The 23,965-nt window shown below is 36.3% G+C and overlaps 1 protein-coding gene across 1 annotated transcript in view; it reads left to right on the top strand.

Annotated features, from left to right (window-relative positions):
• Nucleotides 1–23,503, top strand: part of trpc4b (transient receptor potential cation channel, subfamily C, member 4b) — a 33,991-nt gene extending 10,488 nt beyond the window's left edge. Inside the window, exons 4-11 of the mRNA XM_006628222.3 lie at nt 12,262–12,598; nt 13,729–13,868; nt 14,907–15,229; nt 15,523–15,718; nt 16,421–16,615; nt 17,121–17,162; nt 17,627–17,716; nt 21,555–23,503. Coding sequence (XP_006628285.2) covers nt 12,262–12,598; nt 13,729–13,868; nt 14,907–15,229; nt 15,523–15,718; nt 16,421–16,615; nt 17,121–17,162; nt 17,627–17,716; nt 21,555–22,232 — 2,001 coding nt within the window. The 3' untranslated portion in view covers nt 22,233–23,503. The remainder of the gene's footprint in view (nt 1–12,261; nt 12,599–13,728; nt 13,869–14,906; nt 15,230–15,522; nt 15,719–16,420; nt 16,616–17,120; nt 17,163–17,626; nt 17,717–21,554) is intronic.
• Nucleotides 23,504–23,965: the final 462 nt, after the last annotated feature.

Raw genomic sequence — 23,965 nt, 5'->3', positions numbered from 1 at the left:
AGAAGGCCTCTTCTCAAGTTGCAGATAGGAGGTGCACTGGCACCTGTACTGCCCAGTATATGCCTCTCACACAGTGACATGCTTCCTCTGATGCTTTCCTAGTTATCTATCATCAATCCACTTGACACCTTCATTAAATCAATTGCAGCAGGCAACTTCCTTGACCTGCACATGGTTCAATGATTTGGCATATCCTGATTCTCTACGAACCAGACTGTCAGTAGAGGCATTGAGGTGGAGACCCCTTGGCCCAGGATACATCCTGAAGAGAACCATTGCCTTGACCCTGATGGTTGGCATGCTGCAGTGGGAAACCATCTGCTTTCTGTGCATTCTGTCTCTGTGCTGCCTTCTGGTTTTGGGGTTCCCTTGACTCCTGACTAAAAACCCATACCTGGACTGATCCTCCAAGGTGTTTCTTATTTAGATCCCTACCATCAAATCCACTGCCTCGCCTCTCTGCCTCTACCTGCTGCCGTGGACCTTGACACCTCTGGTCTTCCAGAGGTGTACCATGACCTGGCTGATGTCTTCAGCTAAAAGATAGCACAGACACTCCAGAAGCATAGGGACTAAGTCTGCCCCATTAACCTCCTATCCCAAACCACACCACCAAGATGACACATATATGCCCTCTCTGCTCCGGAAACCAAGGCAATGAATGAGTACATTAAAGAAAACCTGCGGATGGGCTTCATCTGTCCATCTTCATCTCTTCAGGTGACATCGCCTGTCAGAGCCTGTCACCTGTCATTCTGAAAAAGGATGGATCTTGCCACCCCTGTATTAACTTCATGGGGCTAACTAAGATTAAGAAGAAGAACCAGTATACCCGCCTCTGATTCCATCACTGCTGGAGGGGGCCAGCCAGGCCTCCATCTTCTCAAAAACAGACCTGAGAGCGCTTCCTGGAACTGATGTGCCACCACTTCTGATGGTCTTCCATGAGGGCAGATGCGGAAGCAAATTTGGCAGCCTATTCAACTAGTAGCTGAGCCAAGGACTCTCCTGCAAGTACCTGAATGTCCATGACAATCCATCTTCATGAACTTCATAACTGGTCTGCCCCGCTTTCCAGTCCACTTTATCATTCTGACCATCATCAATCACTTTTCCAAAGCCTCACATTCCTCTTCCTTGGTTACCATCCACCCCCCAGATGGTCTTCATCAAGGAAGTGTTCTGGCTCCACGGATTCCCAACATCCTTTGTCTCCGGCCGAGGCCCCCAGTTTGCCTCCAGATTCAGCCAGACCTTCTGCCGACAGCTGGTCATACGAATCGACATGTCCTCTGGATATCACCCTGAAATGAATGTCTAAATGGAGCAGGTGAGCCAAGACCCAGAAGCATACCTACAATGCCATATTTTGGCTTTCAGGGTGACTGGGCTCCTCCTCTCCCTGGGCCAAGTTGTCCGGGAACGTCATTATAAACACATCAACAGGTATCTCCATTTTCAGTGCCAGTCCCAGCTGACAGGTCCACCTGAGACCTGAAGGGGTGTGAGGGGTCATGAGAACCAACCTCCAAAAAGCCAAAGAGTAGTAGAAATGGACGGCTAACCATCACCTGAGGGCTTCTCCACCCCTGAGGCGTGAACAAAGTGTGTGGCTGCTCTGCCTGAATCAGGCCTAAAGATTCCTAGCCTGTCCTGAACATGTTCTGCCTGTCAACAGCTAGTTGCCTTGTCAACATTGGACCAGTGGCATGGTTCTCTGCCAGAATTTCCATACAGTGGTGCAGTTCCCAGTCTACATTAACCCTGAAAGCTGCACTTGCTTTCCACTCCTGTCTGAACCCAGTCTCCATTCTGCGTCCTCAATCTCCACCTGTTGTCATTCAGTTTTGGCATTCTCCATCAGCCTCATGCATCTATCCTCTAAGGCTATCTCCACCTGACTCTGACTTTCTCAAATTCTCAAGCTTGTGAGCAAACGTGTCTGTTTCCGTTAGTTACTTCTAAGCAATGACAAAGTTTAAGGATTTGTGTTACGTGATCTTAAAACATAATCATATTGCTATAACAAAGTTGAGCTGGACATGCATACTTTACAAGTGCTACTTTTTGAGTGCAAGTTTGATTAAATTAGAATCAGTGATTAGAATCTGTGATCGGGTAGTAAGGTGCATTAAGGAATTAGCATTAGTTCTAGGGATACCTCAAGGTTCCATGCTTGGCCTACAGTTTTTTGCAGTATCTATTGTCCATGCAGTATCTTTTTCTCTGTTCTCTGCCTAGTAGTTTGAATTTATATTGAATTATACAGTAGGTGAAACAGTAATCATGTTTTTTCCATTCTACTATGTATAACCTAATGTTAAATTAAAGTACTAGTGTAGCGCAGCAGAAATTGAGATATTAATATGTTGGATTATATTTAGTGATATAAGTGAAAAATGTATTCCCTGACTTAAAGTGTGTGACTCAAGTGTTACAGTAGGTACTCTTAGACACAGACATAATGATTTCTTTAGGCAAAAATATTGAAATATTGAAGTTGCAGACACATATTCTCTTGCTTATTACTAATTTATTAGATTCCTTAACACCTTCTTAATTAGATGCAGTATTAGGCTAAGCAACAGGAACAAATCCAGTTTTTCTGTTTTCAGGATAAGCCTTTGTTTTGGGAGATAATATTTTATTTTATGATCTATAGATTGATGAAGCAAGGTGCCTGAGCATGATAAATAACATGACCTGTACAGAGTTTTTGAACTGTATTATTTATTTAATAGCGCAGAGCTGTGCACAATATGGTTTTTAATAACTTTTATGCTGGACCCTGCTGTGACTTTGTTCTGATCAGACTAATGGCAATTGCAGTCCTCAAGATTCAGAATCATGCAGATTTCCGGGGCTTTTATTCTTTCATGGGTGATTTAAAGAATGCATGAATTAACTTCTTAGCCAAATAATTAGTAATTAAGATCTTCACTGAAAACCAGACAACCCATAGGCCCTCAGGGACAGGATCTATTCATGCCCGAGGAATTAAGTGCCCAATACATTTGTGTTGGACGTAGAAGTTAATCATTTTTCTCTACATCCCCATCTTCATTTGTCTTGCATTTGTTTTCCCAGGGATTCATAGCCCTGTTCTCTACCTGGCTTTGGCTGCTCTGATAGCTGCTCTGTAGTCAGAGGTGATAAATCAAGGAGAGGCCTTTAAACTACTAAATCCTATTTTTCTGGCTAACACGTAGCACTTCAAGGTGTGTTAATTTATCTCTGTGTACAGTACCCTCCCAAGTTAATATGGATGAGTAGAAAATAGACAGCAGTTGACATTTTTCAGAGAACTGTAAATGGGGTATTCAAAATGATAGACAAGATCATTCAAAATGATGCTCAGCAAAATTACTGTCACATATTCCTTGACTATAAGGTACCCAGGAAATTGAAATATCATTGTGAGACATAAGCCTTAGCAAGTTGTTGTTGTTGTTGGCAGTTCACAGCTTTCAAAGCACTGCAGTGTGAAGTGTTACATATGAACTATATATTTAGTAGAGGAGTTCACAAATTGTTTTCTTTTCCCTTTCAACTGCAAAGAAAATCATCCATCATGAATATTTGACAGGAAAGTATTTTTCCTTTATTTTGTTTTGTGGCTGCAATCATTTTGCAGTGGCTTTGCAAACAAAATATTCAAATGCATTTTGAAATTAAATTAACTGCATTTGAATTTAACTGAGAATGGTCATGCCCTCTGCTGTAAAGAAAATGCTAATGCAGGTCTTTGTGGATTATGGTGTGTTGGTACTCCATGCAAGTTCATGTTGGAAATGTTTGATCAAGGGAATCTAATATGTTTTAGAATAAATTATTGTTAAACAAATGCCCAAAATATACAGTAAGTTGAATACGATTTGTACATGAATATGTTGTAATGAATTATGTAAGTGCTGAAACAGATGCTTGTTTAGAAATTAGAGACATCGTGATGAACAATGTTACGCTAGTTTATTTTTAAGTGCTAGTTTTATGCTAGTTTCCGCATAGGGAAGCAAACCTACAGTATGCATAGGTCTTATACTACATACTGTAGTATACAGTATAGTGTATGTCTTTACATTGTGTGCCCACAGAGCTTTTTTGTGTAAAACCATATACTGTAAAATATAACTGAAACAGTTAGTATGCCTAAAGACCTGTACTCAATAAACTCATTTTAAATAGTGGTTAATTTTGCAAAAAAAATAATTTTTTAGAGAAAAATAAAATTCCTGAAAACAACTCATGTCCCACCAAGGCAGCAACAGAATGTTCCAGTGTTCTAAATTTAAAATCTTGGGAGAAATTGCACCTGTTTAATTGATGCAGATTTCGAAGCTGATAATGGAAGGTTCTGGAGTAAATTTAATTAATCAGGTCAGAGTTGTAACGAAAGCGTTCTTTCCAGACCTTATGCAGACGACACAATCCAGGGATGAGTGAGGAAAACACGGGGGAAAAAGCATGCAGGGGTCAGGAATGAAAACAGTGGGGGTGCCCATGGTGCGCAGGTGTTCTGGGTTGTGAGTCTGGGGCAGACAATCAAAAACAGAGTCCAATGAGAAATCCAAGACGAGGCAAAAGTCCAAAGCCGGGCAGTCCATCCGAGACAAAGACAAACAGGGGGGAGGGACTACAATCATGACAAGAGTGACAAGAGCAGTTTTAAAATGTAAAACATTCTTCAGTAGCTCTAAGAAGAAAGTCATTTGTTTTGTATTTGAGCTTTGCTCCTTCTAACATTTACACAAGCACAAGATAAAACAAGAGATCTGCAGTTTTAAATAAAATAGCATATGTGTCCATTTAACTATCGAACTGGACATTTTATTAAATGTTTCAGGAGAGAGGTTACGGGTCATTAATATTGCATTTCATTTAAATGATCATAATGGCTTTTGAAAGTGCACCTGAGACTTTAAATGCCATCCTCTCTTCTTTTTATTCTTTAATTGCATATCTCACATAACTTAGGTTAAGAAGATTATCTTAGTAAATGCCATCGATATTGTGTTTCATCCTTTGAGACTATGAAAGTTTCGGAGACAAATAATACAAGATGAAAATGAACAACATTGAAGGAAAGGTATGGACAAAATACCTATGCAACCTGGACTGTGCATAAACAAGTCTATATTTTATTGCTTGACTAGAAGACTTACCAAGGTGGTTGATATTTTTACAACAGACAAAAATTGGTCAATTTCTAGCATGTCCACTGTGGTTAAATGCAGTTGATAAACAGTAGGTTATGAATTGAAAAAAATAATCTCAGTCCCACAAACTGGAATTGCTCTTTCTGGTGGTGTCTCACATTTCAAAATACCTTACACTACATTACAATTCTAAGAGCTTTATGAACAATAAAATACTATATAAAAATTGACTATTTTACGTTTAACATGGGAGGATGAGAGGCATTTAAGCAACTGCTTTGGTGTTTGGTTTGACTTAATTTGACAATTTAGATGTTCCTATGGTTACCAAGAAAGCAAACTGACCTTATACAGGAATACCTTCTGTTATTAGGTATAGCTGTTGTGTCGCCTTCGCTGATAAAGTAACACAGAGTATCTCTCTCTTATATTCATGTTTGAATGTAAGAAATATACAGTAGCATTGACAAAATATACTCCAGAAAATAATTATATCACTGCACTCACTGCTCTTCTGATAGAGCAATCCTCAGATGGAGTAAGAATTGATTCCCATATGCATGTGTTGTTTGTTGCAGTACTGTTAAAAAATAAAAAATAAAATATTTCCACCTTCAGCTACAATGGAAAGCCTTCCAAAACAAAGACTTCCAGTTCTTTGGTGAAACGTCAAAAGGTGTTAGAAATATAGAAAAGGTGCTAATTAATTGGAACAATCTTAGTATGGATTAATCTCCAAAATATCTGCAGCCAAATGTATTAGTTGTCTGGGATATATGTTAATGGAATTCTTTAGGGGAACAATGCTAATTAAATTCATGACAGGCTAAGAAAAATAGATTAATACATCAGAGAACAGTGATCAAGTGATTCCACAAGGGAAATAGAAGATTTAAAAATTCCTAGCTGTTATTCATACTATGCACTGTACAGTATTTACATTTTTGTAAATTTCAGTTTTCCTCTTGCTGGGTTCTATCAACAGTGTAAAATAACTTTTATTGAGGACAATCCATCAAATAGTTCTTTTTATATGCTGAAGGCTGAAAAAACATGAATGTAATTAAACTCTGGGTGCTTTTAAGACATTTTTAGATTACATTTTACTTTCACTTAGCTGCTAAACTCCTAAAAGAGCAAGGATGACCTCCTCTTGGTTGAATTCTTTTTTTAGAAAAAGTATCTTGGGGCCCAAAATAACTTCTATTCAAATAATATGTTTAGTCATGGCACAACACAAATGAAGGTGAACCAAAGCACACTGAACAGGCAAGGCAAAAGAAAAACCTATGGTAACTAAAATATCTTTCCATCTATGTGCCTGGTACCTAGTGTTCAGGCTAGATGAAACTCACACGCTCTTCTGACTAGTAGGCTTGTATGGATTTAGACCAGTATAGTTTGTGCTTACATTTTGTGTAGAATCAGGCCATCCTCTCACAAGCTACCTACTGTAGGCACTTCTAATAATTTTTTTGGTCACTGTGTGAATCCCTTGCTTTTCACATTTCACATTTGGGTGAAAGACTTTGAATCTTTGACCAGTGCTTTTCTATGTGTTATGCATCAGTGTAGAGAGCATGAGTTCATAATGAATTTCTTTAAAAGAGAATGAAGGATGTGTTTGCTTTTGTGTGCCTGGCAGTTGCTTTTATGCAGCTGTCAGAGACTGTTGACAGCTTTGAAAGCATTACAGTTCACCTGAAGTACTTAGGTTCAGTACTTGCTGCAGTGGTGTAATAAGCTATACTGTGTTGGATGAAGGCAATGAGGCACTTAAGATGGCAAGCTTTATTAAAAAACCACTTATCAGGACTGATCGTATAGTTTTTTGCAGGAACATTTACATTCATTAGTACTGTAGAATATTTCTATTTGTAATATTAAAGATTGGAGAATGTTACATTGTGAGCTGTTAATGACCAAAATGACAACCCCTCAAACAGCCACTAATTATCCAACATAAAATAAGTAAAATACCTTTATACATTGTGCTTGACAAGAAGTATAATCGAGCAGTTGGCAGAAAACCGAAAGGTCGTGATTATACATGAAAGGTGTATCACTTTTATTTTTGTGGGGAATACTTCATAGGGAGAACAGCATTCCAAGATTTAAAACCTAAGAGGGCGTTGTTAAAAAGTAGACAGTTTGGAATATGCAAGGTGTGTAATGTGAGGCACAATAATGAATCGCTTTAAAATTTAGATGTAACATTCAAAACTAGAGAATAATAGAATGTTTAATAAAGAATTGTCTGACTTGATTGGAAGAGAAATGCACAGCAGAAAAAAAAGAAATTAAGTACTAGCTAAGTTTTCATCAGTAGTACACAAACACAAATGACAGACGTCTCAGTGATAAAAGACAAACAAACAATGACCAAGGTTGGGTAGAAAGACTTTATATACTGTATGAGGTACTGTATATCTTGAAAACAGACCTTCATGCATAAACAACAGGGGGTGAATACAGAGCAAAATCACACCTATACTTTTGTATTCATGGACTGACATCCACAGAGATAAACACCACAGTAGACAAGAGACATTTAATCTATTAATTAAATATATTAAGTCACACATAATGTTGTTTAAATATATATGTACTGTATCTGTGCACATACATACTGTATATACGGTATAAATAGTATTACTATTTTTATTTATGTTGGGTTAATCAACATAACATGAGCTGAAACATTGCTTTTTCCTGAGTCTCATCTAGTTGTGGATTTCATAATTGTACATATTTTGTACAGGAAGGTTGCATTTAAGAAATAATAATTGTGATTTTATCAACTGAAACAATTGAGCACATTTGAATAGCCACCTTTTCCATCACATTCTTGAAGTGCACAAAGACCTCATCTCCTTTCAAGCTATTAGAATATAAATAGAATATATTGATTCATAATATAGTTAGGCTAGATTGACTTCTGTTATCATACTTGCATATGCACAACAGATGGACCTGACAAGATGCCACAGTCATTGTCTTGAGATTCATTATGGAAAAGGATTTTTATACAACGAACATGTAGGTTGAAGGGTTACTTTCTATAATCTGCCTGCTCCTGTTTTTTTCTGGTTTTCCGCTTCTTTCATATTTTGTTGTGTGCTCCTCAGCATTATGCTGGTTAGAAATTAAGAAAAGAAAAGGCTTCTGAGAAGATTATTCGAGACTGAAAGGGATGAAATAAGATTTGGAATTCTATCACACATGAAAGAGACGCAGAGAAACAATCCAGCCTGAATACACTCCAAGAATATATACAGTACATTTCTATATGGGAGTACTGGCTTTTTTCTTTGATTGCTTTGTAGATATCTATCAGTTCCACATGTGTCTTTGGATAATGGTTCAGCAGTGTGTTACAAAGACTTATTTGACACTAATTTGCTGTCATACCACACTCCATTTCTGCCAGCACTGAGAAATCAAGACCATTACTGCTGCAATAGGTTTTCAATATAAGAAATAACAATCGAAGCACAAAGCTACGACAGAGCAACAAGCGACAAGCTCTAATGGGAGAAGGCAGGTGATATTATTAAGCTGCCTCTTGGAAATACTGAGTTTATTATTCAGGAATGGGCAACTCCAGTCCTTGAGGAATGTAGGAGTTCTCTGGTTTTCTGTCATTGCTTATCATCTCTAATCAGACAAGACTACAAGGAAACCCGATCCAAGCATGCAAAATCCTAACAAAGGTACCCCAGTGGGCTTCTTGAGAATCAACACTGAAACAGGAACCACAGGACACAAGTGCGAACTTCATGGAAGTGTGTTAACAGCTGAGAACAGGAGGCACTTGTTTACATTACACAAAGTGATGTCGGGGCATGGAACACTCTACCTAGCCATGCTGTTGAAGCTTTTATCCTGGCTCTTTTGACATGAAGAGCTGCATTGGATTAATTAAGTGCTGACTCTTAAATGGGCTAGATGGACCAAATGGCTTCCAGCTTCCAGATAAAGTTCTTAACTTTAATTAATTGAACTTATTGTTTAAGGTGGATTTTTAAGTTCAGATGCCACTCATAGAAAATCACAGCCCTCTGATATATAATATTGTATCATAACATAACCCTGAATACAGCCACAAGCCTCAACAGTTAAATGTTTTATTATACTGTAGATATACAGTCCTGTATAAACTAGTGTAAAAATGTTTTGTCAAGACTTATTCCCTCTTGTCGGTTTATATAATGTATGTATGCTGTATGTTATGCCATGTACAGTATGAGTCATGTACAGTATGAGGTATGATTATAAATCATATATTATACATCTATAACCAGTAAACTGTTTAGAAATAAAGACCAAATTTAATTCCTTAAGACAATGGTACCCTCAAACTACATTGCTTTTTAATGATTATTCATTAATCATTATTCTTTGAAGGATACCCCCCACTACAGATCCTGAATGGATGTCCAAGTAAGGTGTGTAGTTCTAGGATTTGCAGGATATTTTGCCTACCTTTTCTTGGGCTACTCTAGACTTAAATTAAGCTGAAGAAGTCTATTTCAAGGAAAAGAAGTTCCAAAATGAAAAGATACCCAGTGGGTAAAAGACGTATAATATACGTCTATTAAACGCATACCTTAGATGTGGTCCGTAATTCATCTAGAATGAAATTCTAATATACGTTTATTGTTATACGTCAATTATACGTCTATGATTAGATGTTCATTATACATAAATGGTTGGAGTTCTATTATACGGATAAATTTAGAGGACTATTATACATTTATGGTTGGAGTTCCAGATAACTCCAACCATATTTCTGGCTTCCGGTCAAATTCCGCGTAGACTTTAAAATCCTCATGCTCACCTATAAGGCTTTACATGGCTTGGCACCTCAATACCTGTATGAACTTTTATCGCCCTACTCCCCACCTCGTAACCTCAGCTCTTCAAATTCTGCCCTCCTTACTGTCCCCCAAGCCCGTCTACATTGTATGGGCGACAGGGCCTTCTCCTGCTATGCCCCCAAGCTCTGGAACTCTTTGCCCTAAGATATCAGAGAGTCACCTTCTCTAAACTCCTTCAAATCCAGAGCGCTTTGAGAAGCCACCTTTAAAGCCGCTATATAAAATAAAGTTTATTATTATTATTATTATTATAACTTTAGAGGTCTATTATATGTATATGGGTAGAGGTCTATTATACGGATAACTTTAGAGGTCTATTATACGTATATGGTTAGAGGTCTATTATACGGATAACTTTAGAGGTCTATTATACATCAAAGATAGGTTTTACAGGTGTAGAAGCTAGTAAATCAATTTACTTGATTTAGTTTAGAAATTTATTCTGAAAATATACATTCACACCTGAAAAATATGTATTTCAAATTATACATTGTATACAATCATTCAACGATCAACATACGGGCAATAATCATAAAAAACACAACTAGTCTTAAACTTCAGCTACAAATTCTGGTAACATGGCAATATACAGTATAGTAATGACAAACACAAACTAAGTACATTAACACACTAACTCAAAACCACATTTTGATTCAAATATAAATTTTAAAATGTACAACTTCTATATTTCCAAGAAAAATAATAATAAATAAAATATTACAATGGAAGTTAAGACAATTTTTGTCCCCTATTTGCAAACCCTGTCTAATTGTCCTAACAGTTAGAACAAGAAACCTATTATTTTCAGTGTCCAGATCTCCTGGCCCCCTGCCTTGCATATGCATTCTTCAAGTAACGCATTGCGTGCTCCTTTATTTCTTTTTCTGTTGATGTAGGGTGGGACTTCAGCACTGCAGCTAGGAGAAAATTATATAATATTACTTCCCAAATAAATGATGATTAATATCTTCTTTAGATTAATCTAAAAAATGAAAGGTTTACTAAGCTCAAAGCTGAAATAAATGTATAAAATTTGGCTTGGATCATAGCAGTTGAGCAATAAAGTCTGTCCTAATTAAAGAGTACCCAAAGTTTGAAAGTACAACATAGAATAAGAATAATTAGGGAAACGGCAAAACGATTTTGTGTCATCTTCCCCATTCACACTATTTTTATGTGCCATTTTTTGCTTATTCACGTACCATTTTAATCAAAATAATATTAAGAAAGATATGTATGTATTCAGATAGTATTATTACTATTTATACTTACTCGTCAAAAGAGGATTGCTGAGATATTTGCGGATTAATACTTCAATCTTCTACATTTGAAAAACGTGTCCAAAATTGTGACCAACGAATACTAGCAATGCATTGTGGTATATAACCAGAAAATATGCTGGGTTAGATATGTTCTCAACGTATGCGTTTATTAATGTTGTCGATATTATGGTTGAAATTTAACATTGATAATACATCGCGGCTATGTGCCCCCTGCTATGTGCTGATGTGTAATTTTAATTTTATACGGCACTCTGCACAGTGTACAAAGTAAATTATTTTCGCAGTATTTAATTAATTTATTATACTTATTACTATATTTTTTATACATGTGTAAATAAATTAATTACTGCGAAAATAATTTACTTCGTACACTGTGCAGAGTACCGTATACTCCTAGTTGCGGCACACACGATATATACAGTAAAAAGCCTCAGGCACTGTGTTAGATGTGTTTTCGACGTTATACCGTATATGCGTTTATTAATGTTGTCAATTTTACGGTTGCAATTCAACGTTGATTACAGTATACATCGCGGCGACGTATATATACGTAAAGCCGTATTTTCGCCGTGAATATATATGTATATTCGACGAATCACTGCCCACTGGGTAAGATCACTTTATTATCCATATACAATTTCTTGCATTACGAATTCATATTTTCACGTACCCCAGCTTGCTCTCCATGAGACACAGACACAGAGAGAAGCTTGGGGTCAGAGCACAGGGTCAGCCATTGTGCAGCACCCCTGGAGCAGTTGGGGTTAAGGGCCTTGCTCAGGGGTCCAACAGAGTAGGATTCCTCTGCCAGCCACAGGATTTGAACGGGCAACCTTCCAGCAACAGGCTTAGATCCTTAGCCACAGCGCCACCGGTCTGCAGGTGTCTCTTGGCACTATGATTCCCGTTTTAAAATGGTATTTTCTCTCTTTGTCTTTCCAGTTCGTGGCACAGCCAAACTGCCAGCAACTTCTCGCCTCTCGCTGGTATGATGAGTTCCCTGGGTGGAGAAGACGCCACTGGGCAGGAAAGTTCCTGACCTGCGTTTTCATTGGACTGATGTTTCCAGTCTTCTCCATTTTCTACCTGATTGCCCCCAAAAGCCGATATGGACTTTTCATTCGGAAGCCATTCATAAAGTTTATATGTCACACGGCTTCGTACTTAACTTTCCTTTTCTTGCTGCTCCTGGCATCGCAACACGTTGTAAAGACAGAGCCAAACAGACAGGGGCCCGCACCAACTACTGTGGAGTGGATGATTCTGCCTTGGGTTTTAGGTACAGTATTTAGCGATTTATACTTGCTTAAGATAATTTTACATGATTTGTACAAAACATCACAGAAGCTTTTTCACAAAATCAGCATAATTCGAACATGAATACAAATCTGCAATACCTATGAAAAATAATGTAGTTGCACAAGTGGCAATTTAGCCACCCGTTTTCCATTAAGAATTCAAAGCAGACGCTCATGACACCTAAATTACACTATTTCTTACACTCTATTGAACAGCAATATTAAATCAGGTTGGCAAGAGGTCAAATCTTCAGTTAATTTAAACCCTGCAAGTAAAATAAACAGAATAAATTACAATATTACAGTATGTGAAATGTTGGTAGTAGAAAAGAAAATTAGAATTGAAAATCAATCAACATACTGTTCTGTGGATTTTGCTTTGGTTCTGTTTGGCCCTTATATCGTTCTGAAAACATACTCCAAAAACCACACCTTTGGATCATTTAGAAGTGAACGTGTGACCATCTTCGGGCCTTCTGCCGCTCCACCCCGCAACACCTGATGCGCGAACCTGGTTCTCCGGCATAACATAACAGGGAACCAGCCGCATGAGCTAAAGGAGACCTCCCTCAGTCCAAGCAGCTGAGGTCCCTGCTATGCTCAGGGAGGGCGATGACATCACTGTGTCCAAACTAGCTCCACAATATCACATTGTAAAATATTTTCTTTGCTAAAAAAGTCTCTGTCAGACACATGACCGGAAAGAAACTGACCAATCAAAAGCGAATACTTTGTCAAAACATTGTGGTATCACCTCTTCAAAACCTCTGTTTCCTTAACCGGCTGAAATAAGTTTATAACATTGAAAACATAAATGTTTAAATATCTCAGTTCTATTTTTGTTATCACACATTGTACTTCATTAGATACAAGTATCAGATTTTTTTTTTGTAACAGTAGTTGAGGGTTAAATGTTCTAAGTACTTACCAAACACATAAATCAGACACTGAACAGTTTTGGTCTTGTGATTTCTTCTCAGCGTGAGTCTGAAAAGCTAAGGAATGGACTGATTGTGCATACAATCATTTGGTTGGCAATAACTTTCCATCCACAGAACAAAACAGAACAGTATCTTGCAATTTCTGATGAGCTCTTTCCTTCCCTTGGTAGGATTTATATGGACAGAAATAAAACAGATGTGGGATGGAGGTCTTCAAGATTACATTCATGATTGGTGGAACCTCATGGACTTTGTAATGAACTCTTTGTACCTGGCAACAATCTCTCTTAAAATTGTGGCATATGTGAAGGTAATGAGGTCTCTAAGATATTAACTTAATGTAAAGAATGCACATTTTCCCTTTGTCATTTCAGTCGCTTGCAGATTCATGTAAATATGGCCTCAAAGGAATATGCAAACAAATACTGACTTTTCCACTCTATCTTCTTCTTCTTCTTCTTCTTCTTTTTCACAGCCTTAGTCCCAGACTGTCCTGGGGTCAGCTGCTTTGGTTGCTCTTCTCCACTTGTCTCTGTTGAGCACATCTTCCTCACTCACTTCACATACAGTACCTCCATATCTTTTCTCACACAATCTATATATCTCTTTCTAGGCCTGCCTCTTCCTCTGTTACCTTCCACCTCAAATTCCATTACCTTCTTTTGTTACTTCCTCAACGTCCCTCCTCATGATATGTCCATACCACCGTAACCTCGCCTCTCGCATCTTCTCAGCCACATCCACCACCCTACATCGTCTACGGATTTCTTCATTTCTGATCTTATCCTTCATTGATTTTCTTCTTTTCCACTTTTCCACTCTATGATTTACTATATTTAAAGCTGATTTAAAGTGAACATGCCCAAAAACTTATTTTCACTTGAAAAACTGGGATAAACACAAAATATTTTCTTGTTGTACATTTATCAAATGCATGCATGAAATACCCCCAAAATCAGACATACTGTAGATATCGTATGTATTATTCATATTAATCTAATTTGTACAAACACACATTGCTTTAATGTAAATAACAAATAACAAAGTCAGTTTTGACTTTGCTGACTTAATCTTTTTGATCCAAACTGATGGGACCGCTAAATACCTTAGTATCAGAAACCTTTGCTTAGTGACAAGCACAACTTTAACTGCCAAAGCATAGTGTCAGTTAAACATGTATGTAAATGGAATTAAATAATAATATTAAGCATTATATTTTGACATTCTACATAATAACACTACCATACAAACATTTATTATTTACTGTAGGGATCCTCGAAGTTCTGAATGTGGAGATTTGATTTTGAAGTTCTTAAGTTTGACTGTTCTCCTGTATTGCTCTCCCCAGTACAGTGACTGTAAGTCTCGGCAACAGTGGGAAATGTGGCATCCTACCCTCGTGGCTGAGGCAGTCTTTGCTATAGCGAACATCTTCAGCTCACTGCGACTGATCTCACTGTTCACTGCAAACTCACATCTTGGACCTCTGCAGATCTCCCTCGGGAGAATGCTGCTGGACATTCTGAAGTTCCTTTTTATATACTGCCTGGTATTGTTAGCCTTTGCCAATGGGTTAAACCAGTTATACTTTTATTACGAGACAGAACCTTCGAAGGAGAACAATTATTGCAAAGGAATCCGGTGCGAAAAGCAGAACAATGCATTTTCGACGTAAGTACTGTAGGCCACCAAGCAATTTCAGCATTTGGACTATTGTCATAAAAAAAGTTCTACTTGGATGTCATTGTAATTTAATTCCTTTTAGTTTAACTTCAATTAATAGAATGTGTTTTGTGTAAAAAAGTGAAATGCTAAAGCATAATAATAATGTTTCTTTATATACTGTAGATGTATTTGCATCATGAAAAGAGAGACTGAAAGTACCAATTTCAGTAGGTAAAGATAAAGTGCGCATTGAATTGATAAATTACAATATTAATATTTTGCCAAATCTCTCTCTTCAGGCTGTTTGAGACCTTGCAATCTTTGTTCTGGTCCATATTCGGATTGATTAGCCTTTATGTGACAAATGTCAACGCTCAACACGAGTTCACGGAGTTTGTGGGAGCTACGATGTTTGGAACTTATAACGTGATCTCTCTGGTGGTCTTACTCAACATGCTTATAGCCATGATGAACAACTCTTACCAACTTATTGCTGTGAGTTTCAAGTCCATACGTCACAGGGCTCATTAGACAGGGGCAGAATAGTACTTACAGTATCACATACAATCAACGCTTTTTGCTGAATTGTCCATGGTCATTCATTTCAGAGCTAGATCATAGAAAAGATATATTATTTGTTTGAGTTTAGACTATCTGTTACTCTTTCTGTCTTAAATAAGCTACTGGTAATTAATGAACTCCAGCTTTGCTGTTGAACAACACCATTTCATTTGTGGCCAAATGAAATCAAGATGGCTGTACTGTATAGTTAGCTGGCCTTTCCAACAGATACACTGATAAACCATTACTGATGGCATAGGGCTGTTCACCTTTGGTCCAGGGGACACACTAATCACGTCTTCCTAATGATGGGGAGAACAATTAAAGATTGTTTATTCAGATACCTGTACTTCTGTTCCTCAGGACTGAAGGACATTCAGGTTTTTTATTCCTCTCAATCTCCTGATTGAAGCAATTAAACAGTTTGATCGCATACAATTCAATTCTTCAATATTTTTTTTTAGATTTGGGATTACTTACTGTAGCTATAAAATCTGTTCATTAAACCTCCCCTGAACCAGAACCAGATACCTGCACTGGGACAGCTGCTTCATGTAGCTATTAGCTGTTTTGCTGCTTTTCAGTCTTGTAACGTGTCTGTCAGTCCATCTGTTTTTTCTTTTATTGTTTTTCTAGGATCATGCTGACATAGAATGGAAATTTGCAAGAACAAAGCTTTGGATGAGCTACTTTGAAGAAGGGGGGACTCTGCCTGCTCCTTTCAATATCATCCCCAGCCCTAAGTCAGTTTGGTACCTGATTAAATGGATTAAGAGACACATCTGCAAAAACGCAAGAGCTAAAAGACCAGAAAGTCTCGGATCACTAGGCGTAGGTTTAAAACCAAATGTGTTCACTAAAAATGCTAATCAATGCAAAGTTGTTACTTAAAGATTACATATGGTATATACTTATGTTAAATAAAACATACTTAATATATACAGTAATTCTATTAGCATATAGTAAATAAATATGATAATATTTTCCATATTTATTTCCATTGAACTGATAAAAATATAAACAGTAATGAGTGTCTTATTAATTTTATACATTAAAATGTTTAAGAAATATACAGTACTGTTAAGTTTTGTTTATAATACAAATATGACACTTTCTCGTAATTCAGGGTTGGGGGTTTATTCCACCTGAGGTTTTTTAATTGGTTTCTCAGATTAATTATTGAGAACACTCCATAAATGCTGTAAGCTGAAAACAATTTACAAAGTCTGGTTTAGCAAACTGTTGCAGCACAGACCAAATGTTTTGAACTGTGAAAAAGGTTATGTCTGCAGTAATTAAAAGTGAACATTGTGTGATTTAATTCTTTTTTTAACAGAGACGTGCAGCTGAAAATCTGAGAATCAATCACCAGTACCAGGTAATATAATACCTTAGTCCTGTCCTCATGTACTGTAGTGTTAAAAATGTCCACAATTATTCTTGGAATTGTAATTTCAGTCATTAATCTACAGTATTTTATATTTTATATGATGTATCCCTTGAAGCTACATTCAACGTGTACATTAAGGAGCAATTTACAATTGATTTTAAACAGCTGTAGCAATTCTGATACTGATTTCAGTCTTGTAATTATGGTTTACAAAGGAAGCAGATTGTAGTTTATTGAGGTGGAGTTTTCTGTGAAGTTCCACTGAAGGAAACTAAAAAATAAAATGATTCATATAAATTATTTTGATTCAAAATTATATTTAAAGTAAAGTTCAAATAGTTAAATTTTTGTTGATTAATAGAAGATTAACAATATCCTGTTTTTGTGCTCCTGGATTTCATATTCATGTGCATTGTGGGAATTTTAATGTGAGGTTATTTTATATATTGTAGGAGGTGCTCAGAAATCTTGTCAAAAGATATGTTGCAGCTATGATCAGAGATGCAAAGACAGAGGAAGGACTCACTGAAGAAAATTTCAAGGTAAATCTGTTATACTAGAAGCAGCAGATTTTTGATGGATGTTGAAGTATTTGTTGGCAGTGTTATATATTTTAATGTTTAACATTGTGCTTTGTGATTGTTTCTTGTGAATTTGCACATTACCAATGCATTGAAGCAATACATTTCATCTTCCACTCATTCTATTCAGTGTAACACAGTTATTTAATACAGGGAAGTACTGTATAGGTGTAAAAGCATGAAATAATTTATTATAGAAAAAATAGAAATAGAATATGAAGGAGCAATTTAATCCTCATAGGTTACAGGGCTCAGTACTTTAACTTTCCATTATTCAGTTAACAAAAAGACTGTGTAATTACAAAATTATAGAATAGAAAACTTTTAAGCAAAGTACCTACAAATTACAATGTTGAGTGCCTATCCTCTCAATTTCCACTTTGTGTCCACTGTTACTTTTTTCACTGGCTGTCCTGAATTAGTGTTTTAGGATTCTGTGTCCAAGGCAAACCAGACTAAGAGAATCAGTTCCTTTTTGTTATGCACCCAATGCTAGAAATTAAACTACTCACTTATCTTTGAACAAACTGCAGAGCAGTGATGTTGTTTTTGTTATACTGTATGGTGCCCAAAACTGTACACAAAGAGTAAGGGGTCTCTTTTAATGAAACTGGCAGAGTTTCAGACTGAGGTTGCAGCATAGCTGGACAATCACAAACATACAAATCCAGCGTAACTTCTCAGACACAGGTGACACATGTATTCTGGAATCAGATCATTTAAGCTATTGTCAGAGTGAACACAAAACATTTAAAATTCACAAATGTTGTTGGAAGGTTATTGATTGGTTTCAGCTGCACAAAATGTTTTAGGTCAGTTAGAAAAAGTAAAAATTAAAAAAAAAGGTTTCTTTAACCAACACTACTAGTTTTTAATTTGATGTTCACCTCTGGATAAGATATTGGACCAGACAGAGAGATTGAAAACTGTGCATAGCTGAATATAAAGCTACAAAGTTAAATATAAATCTATGCACTATGTTTATGTGAGGCATGGGATTTCTCCACACTCAGTAAATCTATTACAAAGAAAACCTTATAGGATATTTCCATTGCATGTGTTGAACAATTTGGACTTAAAACTGTGCTCTTTTACTATGACTTTTGTTCTCATTCTTAATGATAGGTGGTAAGGGTTAATCTTAAAAATGCATCAGTTGAGTATCTTTGATCATTAGCTTGTGAGCTCCTTGTTGCTGTAAAAGTGTGTTTAGGTTAATAACTGCTACTACTTAGTAATGATGTGATTATATGAAACTCATGTGATAATACTCACTTGAAAAAAATAATTACCTTCTTGATCCTTTAATGGATATATGTTCCTTTGTTCTCTATTGTTCTCTGTTCTTGCTCTAAAGAAGACCTGTTGGTCGAAACGCATCAGTTGAGCTTGCAGTGATTTTATTCAGTGAAATAAAAAAAAAATACTGCTTTTATGAAGAATTCTTTGTGGATATGGACTTGGTTTTTGTGGGAGTTGCTGTCTTATTTCCCCTTCATCGGAGGAGAATTTGTTTTATCCAGATTTCCCAGGATGTGACATCTCATGTTCAAAAAAACATTTTTTCAGGTACTTTTGTAGCGCCGACATATGTATTAAAAACTTGTAAATAATGTTTTGACAGCATCCCCTGTTGCAAATTTCTGGACTAAGCTGCTAGCATTTTATGATGAGATTCTTCTGTAAGAAAATAAGGTGTGAGCTGATGTAAGTCAATGAGACTGACAGGGACAGTTCCAGCAATTCTGGAGCCCCTGTAGTTCTCTTTTCCACCCAGGACACACAATGGAAGGATGAAGTGTAAAAACACTGGCATATTCATGTGTTTAGTTTCATCTATGTGTACCAAAAATCACTAAAGGGACTGAAGGGCTTTTTTAACCCTCTAAAAATGAAAAACATTTGAAGTAACAATATCTCGCAATCACTCATCAATCATTTTTCACAGTAATACTCAAACTGGCTAATGCCCTATGGTGCTCATCTTGCCTCTTTAATCTGAACAAACATACTGTATAGACCTCTAAATGCATCTAGACTGTGTTACAAAGTAAAAATAAATAGTTACACCCAAACAAACAAAAAGTCTTCACGTCTTTTTTTTATACAGACAACTTCAATTCAAAACCTGCAGTGCCCCCTTGCTTTTACAGCACTCGCACTGGTGCTGCTGTCATGAACTCCAAATGCAAGTCAGTGTGGGCACATATCACAACAGCTGTTGTATTCCTCTGCCTAACTACAGTATATGCGCATGTATTTTTGAGGATGCCTATTACTGGCCCTAGCCCTAATTCTTTTGTGCCATAAGAAAGATATACATAGAGTTTTGAAAATGATTTGAAGCCAGGTGGCACCTCAAGATGGACTAAATGTGGATTAATATGTTGTTCTACTTTAGGCATGAGACCTCAACATCTGCAAGGGAGAAACAGGACTTTGTTTTCGAAAGATTTTTAGGAAGATGCTTTCACAGTAGACAGAGTATGCTCGGCAATGAAGAGATACTGTAGTACTTTCCTTGTGGAATGTTAGGTATCCCATTCCCCATTGCAGTATGGATGGAATCCACCGGTTCCTTTCAGACCATGAACTTTTTTTTTCTTCTATATACTTCATAATCGCTTCATATCACTGTCTTTCCATTATGATTTTTGTTTAAATGTTAGCAAATCTTGAAAAAATAAAGGTAATCAATTGTCTTAGTCCTTTCAGTTTCTTCTTGACATTTTCCACTGCATCTGCTGCAGTAAGCTTTATGTACAGTATTGTCATTGCATTGCAGATCTTTTGAATGTCATTTTGTTATTTTGTTTCTCATCACAAATTAATGTTGACTGATGAGAGGTTTTGCTTGAGACCAAGCAACAAAAGTCAATGTCTGAAGTCATCTTTTGCTACCACAACAGCTTTGTCATATGACTCAGTTGTACTCTTCTGTTATTATGTACAGTATAAAGGAGACCAGTTAGAATTTTAGTTTTAAGAAATGAATAAAAATAATTTTATTCTGTATAAACTCTCAAAATTGATAGTTTTTATTAAAGATTTAACTAGCTTGAAAGGAAAAAAAAATAGATTCAAATATACTTACCATATTTCCAATCAAAACATTAACATGTGTGGTTTCCAATTAAGTGTGGTTGTCTCTTTGCTTTCAACCAGAATGGATTGTGCCCCCTGTATAACTTTTGGTTCCCTGGAGATACCCTTAGAAATGGATGTTGGAGCCTGGGGGTGGGCAAAAAATACAACAAAAATCAAACATCCCCACATCCAAGATTATTCTAATTGCACTATTTTACTAATACTTTCCCAATTTCCTATTTTTTTTTCTTCTTACTGGGACACAAGCATGATGTTAAGAACTGGAATGACCCCAGGAGAACTGAGACATCTGGTGACCATATGTAGACAGCTACAAATAAAATGCAAGAGAGCATTATAACAAGACAAATTACAAGAAAAGAATTTCAAAAACAGAAAATTGCCTTTCTTCTTCAGCTGTTTTCCACAGCTTTAAACTTAAGTTTCTTCTCAAGAGTGCATTTTATGCCTCATCTGGATTAAACAAGAATTGATTGTTTCAGACTATATCTAAAAAAAGTTTATGAAGAATAGTGAAAGTTATGTAAATGAATAATTTGATGACATGAATATTTACCAGCATAGCCTTACGGGTAGTTTATTTTGCTTTGTTCTTTAAGAAGCAAACTCAATTATTAATACATTTGAAATGTTATATGAAATATATATTTTTGATGCTTTAATTATATTTCTTTTTTTTTTGTGGGTTTAGGAGTTGAAACAAGATATATCAAGTTTCCGCTATGAGGTTCTTGGGTTAATGAAGGGGAACAAGAGCTCAATGCCTGGAAGTAAACTGAACATAGGGGCCTCTAACCTAGCACACTCTGAGGAGCAATTTAAATATTCCCCTGCAGTGAGTGATGCTCAGCCAAAGAGCAAACTTAACCTTTATAATGTAACTACTCTGCTTCAGCAAAGCTCAGGCTCCAAAGCTTCTGAAACCTACAATGGCCTGATAAATGGGTCTGCAATTTTGGTCTCTGAATCATCACGGGAAAAGGGTCAAAGGAAGGATTTCCCAAAAGACATTTCAAATTTTGCACTTTTCCATAGGCGTCAAAAAGTAACCAACCCTGGGCAGAATGCGGGTAAGATCTACTCAGTTTCTGAGGAAGTTGACGAATATGAACCAGAAGAAATAGCTCGTATAGCAGAAGTACCAGAAAAAGCAGAATCCTCTGCAAACAATCAGTTAGAAACAGGTTTGAAAGAATGTGATGATGAACTGGACAAGGAGGTTGTGCATGAACTGTCTGCTTACTGTGACCCCAGTGAACGCTCTCCAGAGGATACAGAGAACCCCCAAGAAATGCCAGGCGAGAAGCATAATGAGTCAACAGAGAAGAATCAGGAAATTGAAATAATGGAGCATGAAAGTGAATTGTGACAATCAAATCTGTACAGACCATCAAGGAATGCTTCATTTTGTCAAAGTGGTGTCAATCTAGTAGTAGGACTGACTAATTACTTGAGCTGTTATTACAGGAAAAATGAAAAGTTCTGGTCTTAAACAACAGAAACCCATCAGAAGTTTTAAAGAGAGAGTCTTTGTAATCCACAGAGGCAAAATCATGAGAGGACAGAAGCTGAATATTGCTCTTATGAGTCTCCATAGAATTTTGTTTCAAGAGAAGGAAAAGTGTGCTGGTTCTGAAAACTGGGAAACCCTTGTGTTTGGAATCATTTACATCCTGCCTGAAGGAGAAAGTTTATTTGTAGTGATGCAGACTCAGGGAATGGTGTGCCAGAATTAATAGGATTTGAACACACCTACCAAATGTCTCCTGTTTCCCTATGTTATTAACCCAGTTTTAGGAAGCTCTGTGTGAAGAAACGTATTACTATATTTTGACATGGCTAACTTGTCTGTTTTCTAAGGCAGGTGGTTTAAAAAATATATGTGATAGAAACAATTCAATAACAACTGTGTGCTGTCCTTTAAGTATCCTTTCTTATGTAAAGAGCAATATCTAGCATAGACCCTCTGTTCTGCAGCCTGCCTTAGAGTATACTGTTGTTTTCAGCACTTTACACTTAAGGATATTATAATATGTATAAAAAGGAATTTTTATGGTTTTGATGCAAAACAGTGTTTCTTTAACAATTTTTCTATGCAAAACTTTTCAATTCCTGAACTAAAATTGTAACTTTTCTTCTTTCACCCTATAACTTTAGGAAATAATACATGCATTCAACAGAGCTTCATATTTACTTGTTACTTACATTCCCTGTATTTATTTCTAAATGTAGTTAGAAAGGGTGTAATAATGAATGAAGAATGTTCAGATGAGACCATTAAACCTTAAGTATTATCGTTTTGTGGATATGTTCATTTGAAGTATATTCACCTAATTCTTTGTTTTTGTACCTTAATGCTACCTGTATTGCAATTCTAGGTGTGTGAGCCTCGTAATTGCACTTGCAAAAGGAAAGTAAATATACTTAATTTAATTTCAAGAACTTCTGAACTTAACATATAAAAATGTAATATAAGGGTATGCACAGAAAACTCTGCAGTTGTGTATTGTTTTTAGCCAAATATTTAGTGTTATTCCATGAAATTTAATTACAGTTGACAATGCACTATACAAAATAAATAAAGCAACATTATTTATTGTCTCTTTATTTTTTTAAATAAAATTATACATTCTAGTTTAACATTTGTGCCTAATGACTTCATTGCTCAAGCGATCAGCTCAAATCATTGCGCAATATTCTTATTGTCTGAGAACCACATAGAAACATCAAAATGGGAATAAAAATATTTTTGAGAGAGATTAAAGTGGGCATTTAAAGGAGTTCCTTTTAAACTTTAGTAGGAAAATGTGTGCACACTTACTTTTCCTGTAAAGTGAAATGATTTACCAGTGTAGCTGAAAAATAACATCCAGTCAAAAAATAACTTTTGAAGTAGTGTGTTGGATTAATAATAACAAATCTGTTTGAGTCTGTTCATAGTGTTTTATACTTTAGCATACAAAATGACTGTATAAGGTGAATTTTGTGAGTCCTGTAATAGCTTTCCACTTTTCACATGCCTTTTTTTCAGGGTTACTTATGTCATTAAGTTCTTAATGACATCAATTAACTAATTAAGAAATGACTGATTATAATTCTAGG

Source organism: Lepisosteus oculatus, chromosome 5 (genome assembly GCF_040954835.1).
Source record: "Lepisosteus oculatus isolate fLepOcu1 chromosome 5, fLepOcu1.hap2, whole genome shotgun sequence".
Classification (NCBI taxonomy): Eukaryota; Metazoa; Chordata; class Actinopteri; order Semionotiformes; family Lepisosteidae; genus Lepisosteus; species Lepisosteus oculatus.
The sequence above is the reverse complement of the archived record's forward strand: the minus strand, read 5'-3'. Positions and strand labels throughout refer to the sequence as shown.